Source organism: Etheostoma cragini, chromosome 8 (assembly GCF_013103735.1).
Source record: "Etheostoma cragini isolate CJK2018 chromosome 8, CSU_Ecrag_1.0, whole genome shotgun sequence".
NCBI classification, from domain to species: Eukaryota; Metazoa; Chordata; class Actinopteri; order Perciformes; family Percidae; genus Etheostoma; species Etheostoma cragini.
In genome coordinates this window covers 19,170,343-19,174,342 of record NC_048414.1, presented here as the reverse complement: position 1 = coordinate 19,174,342, position 4,000 = coordinate 19,170,343, and the positions used below count along the sequence as shown (strand labels likewise).

Below are 4,000 nucleotides of genomic sequence, written 5' to 3'. Positions count from 1 at the left end.
ATAGATAGATAGATAGATAGATAGATAGATAGATAGATAGATAGATAGATAGAGAGATAGATAGATAGATAGATGGATCGGTACTTTATTCATCCCAAAGGAAACTTTAGGCATCCAGTAGCAATAAAACCATAACACAACAAACACATATACACATAAGAATAAAAATCCCTCACAGAAACGCAATGACCATGATAAGGTAGGTAAGTAAAAGCCCTCTGTTACAGGTAATGTCTTTAAAGAGACTCTTTATCTTGAAATTGCCTCTGCCCTGATGCTACACATGTCTGATGAAGCTGCAGATGTCATTATAGGGGGGGGGGGGGGGACTTATAATGCATACTGTATGTATATTTTTCATACAACAATTAGTATGAAAAATAACTAACCACATGAATGAGGAGAAAATTACTTACTGTAAAAAAAAAAGAAAAAAAAAGAATTGTGACTTTACAGAGAATTGTTTTAATTCTCAGGCTTGCATTTATTGGAATCTGCAGACTAGAGAAAGATACACTTCCTGACATGGTGCTTATTAGGGATCCCAAACATTGGGAAATTCCTTACAGACATTTTGGAGCAAAACTCCTGAGTAGAACATAAATGTATCAGTCAAAAGTCATAGACAACTTCCTCCAATAGTTGGAGAGAATTCTAATGGAAAATTAGATTGCAAGATACTTTAGAACACCACACATAACAGGAAGGCATAGTTCTTCCGCAACACGCTGCTGCAGGGAAATACTGGGATGATATCTACTCAGCACTGGTCGTTGTTTTCAACACAGAGATCCCTTAGGATCTGTGGTTTGCTTTGTTGGGAGAAATAAAATGCCCTAATATATTCTATGGGTATAAATACCCATAGAATCTGAAATAAAATACCCTAAATGGGGTACCCTTAAAACCATCAGGGGTGACCCCTGATGGTTTTAAGGGTATTTTATTTCAGATTCTTCATTATCTTACCATGTCTGTCTGTGCTGGCTGTCTATGATAAATAAAAAATAAGTGAAAAAAGAAAATTAGCAGGAAATTAAGCAGGACATCATACAAAACCACATATCCAAAATCACCCAGTGTGTGTGTGTACTTATTACCCAATCAAATTTGAGATAAGATCTATTTCCTATGATCCAAGCATGACATCTTAGATTAACTGCTATCGCCTTGCCTTAACACACACACACGCACACTCATATGCACACATGCACGCACGCATTAAGCCGAAGCCGGCCAAAGTCTTAATCATAGGTAAGGGTGTGTCTGTTTATGGGAATTGAAGCAGTTTTTTTGGAACACACTGAAATCCAGAGTCACAACAACCACACACACACACACACACACACACACACAAACACACACAGTGCTACAGAGATAGATAGCAAGAAACCGAATACTCAAGCTTAAATTCCCAGTAAAAATGCCCTTTAAAAACATCAAAAGTTTAATAATACAAAATTAATATTAATACCTTGAGTTTGTGCAGGCAAAATAAGGTCCTATCATCTCACTCTTATATTTTTTGAAGGCCACAATGGCGTCATACTTGGAGACTATAATGTGCTCATAGCAATGCAGTTGACCGTTCTGCGTCACATAATCTGCCCCATTGTCTGCGACAAAATATCCTGTTTTAAGTTAACACTAATGATATTACCTTTGCAATCTGAATATCAAAAACAAATAGGATGTGAGCCCTCTATGTGGTCTTTCAATTAGCAGACTACATCCTTCCTGAGTAGCCTGTCATCTAGAGGGGCCTTCTACAAGGTCTAAGAAGTAGCAATTTCCAAATAGCAGGAAAAGGGAAGCGCTCCATTAGAGCATGTATCGCTTCCCTATTCCTGACATATGTATACTGGCCTGTAGCCATGTGAGCCGTATTTCTTAAGCTGTTGCAGAAAATGTTAAGCATTAGTTCATTGCATACACAGTGTGAGGTCAAGTCCCGGCCAGGCATTAAAATGTAATTCTCCCCTAGAAGCAAGTAAAGCAAAGTAGGCACAGTGGGCCTCAGCATGCACCTTTTGCACTGTGATTGTGTGTAAAAAGTTGTATAAAACCCCAGAGGGGGGGGGGGACAAATTAAATATGTCACAGTTGTGCCGTAAAGCTAGGAAAAAGCTGAGGGTAGAAAGAGGTAGTTATGCCTCGTGTAAAGAAAGTCGAGTAGTGTTTTTTTCAATAGTAAAGATCAAAGTGTCTGTCACGGAAACCACGGAGTCCCCACTGCACTCTCAGTCACTGTCTGGTTATTAATATTCTGTCTCATTCAGACTCATGACACAACTGCACACCTGCAGGATTGTGGCTCTGAAAGTCCCACGTAACGCTTGAGTACGCTGTACATTGGTTATAAAACTACGGTGGATTCTATTGTTTGAATTCAGAGGAACGGGGTTGGTTTCATGGGACGCTATTTTAGTGTAATACCTCTCTGAAAAGTACAGCTCGACCTAAACGCCTCTGCCTCTTCAATGACAAGGTCACCAGTTGTAATCTCAACTAAAAGTGATTACAAAATGTCTTGAATCTCATCATCCAATATTGTAACATAGCCTAGAATCTTAATATTATGAACCACTTTTTTGTATAATTGACCACACAATATAATAAATATGGGCACACTTTCCTTACAGTACCACAACATGTATATATATAGTAAGTGTCCTATAACCTTCATCATGTCATGTTCTGTGCTTGCTCCAATGCTACATCCCAACCATACGTCTATACAGTGTGTCTATTAAAGCCCCTATATTTGTATGGATGTACCATAACATTGGAGATGTCTACCAGTGCATCCTTTTATAAGTTGTCAGTTATTATGACATCACAATTCAGCATCGCATAGGCCTATAGCTCAGTAGTTCAGTAGCCTATGGTACATAACTCTTGGGATTACAATAATTCATATGTAGGTTTTAACAATACAAACTTGTACAATAGACTTGGCATCACTCTCTAAAAAAACGAGGTTAGGTTTGCTATGCAAAAGCAATGAAGGCATTTAAGAATATATATGAATCATAATCGTGTATTCAATTTCTAGGCTGTGCTCCAGGCTTTAATGGACGAAAACACGTACGAGAAATGGATGATGAAATGCAAGTGACGTGGTGATGCAATTCCAAAGACAAGACACTAATCAGCTATATCTACTTTCACTTTGGGGAAATTTTCCATTCCAAAAACAATGTCCGCATCCGGTGTGCAGAGGAGGGTGTCTTCGATGTGTCGACCGGGAGCAGCTCCGTCGTCTGTTTACTGCTCTGTGTCAGGAAGTAACTTCCTGCTTGTCCTTAAATCAAACTTCCCCATTCTTTCTTTCGGAAAAGCCCCAGATGTTGCTCATAGACAGTTAAAGGACGGAGCTGCTGCACCACCCCCCCCCCCCCCCCCCCCCCCCGGGGCGGAGACGTGACGACCTCACGGCGGAGCCTCTGGTCTGGCTTTTATAAATCAGCCAAAGTGCTCCGAGGACCCACAACAACAGGTCCGCAGAGAGCGACACCTGCCCTGAGAAATGCAAAGGTATGGAGACCAAAACCCTCACCTCTTTATTTGGGATATTAAATCATCATGTTTTGTTTGTTTTGTTGTGAGTGGACTGTGTGTAGTTATTAAAAATCCTCTTGTATGTGTTGAACAGGACTAGTAAAGTAGGCTATGCACGATGCTGGAAATCTGTTTGACAACGTCATGTATAATAACCGAAAAACACCGTGCAGTGTAAGATGACTGCAGCTTCACTTGTGTGTGTGTATGTGTGTGTGTGTGTGTGTGTGAAAAGGTATCCAAAACAAGTTAAAGTATCCGTCCATGCAGCAAGAATTATAATATTGTCATAATCGGTCAATAATTTTACTTTACAAGCTTGCTTGATTTAAGATTACAGTGTAAAGTTTAACTTAAGGCTGGGTCAATGCCGAAAGAACGAGATCCCGGGTACAAGCGGCCGAAATGGGTTTCCTCAGGAGGGGGGGGGGGGGGGGGG

At 40.2% G+C, this 4,000-nt stretch overlaps 1 protein-coding gene across 1 annotated transcript in view; it reads left to right on the top strand.

The window, feature by feature from the left end:
* The first annotated feature begins 3,258 nt into the window (after window positions 1–3,258).
* The window catches only part of irf7 (interferon regulatory factor 7), a 5,804-nt gene continuing 5,062 nt past the window's right edge, over window positions 3,259–4,000 (top strand). Inside the window, exon 1 of the mRNA XM_034879373.1 lies at window positions 3,259–3,537. Coding sequence (XP_034735264.1) covers window positions 3,530–3,537 — 8 coding nt within the window. The 5' untranslated portion in view covers window positions 3,259–3,529. The remainder of the gene's footprint in view (window positions 3,538–4,000) is intronic.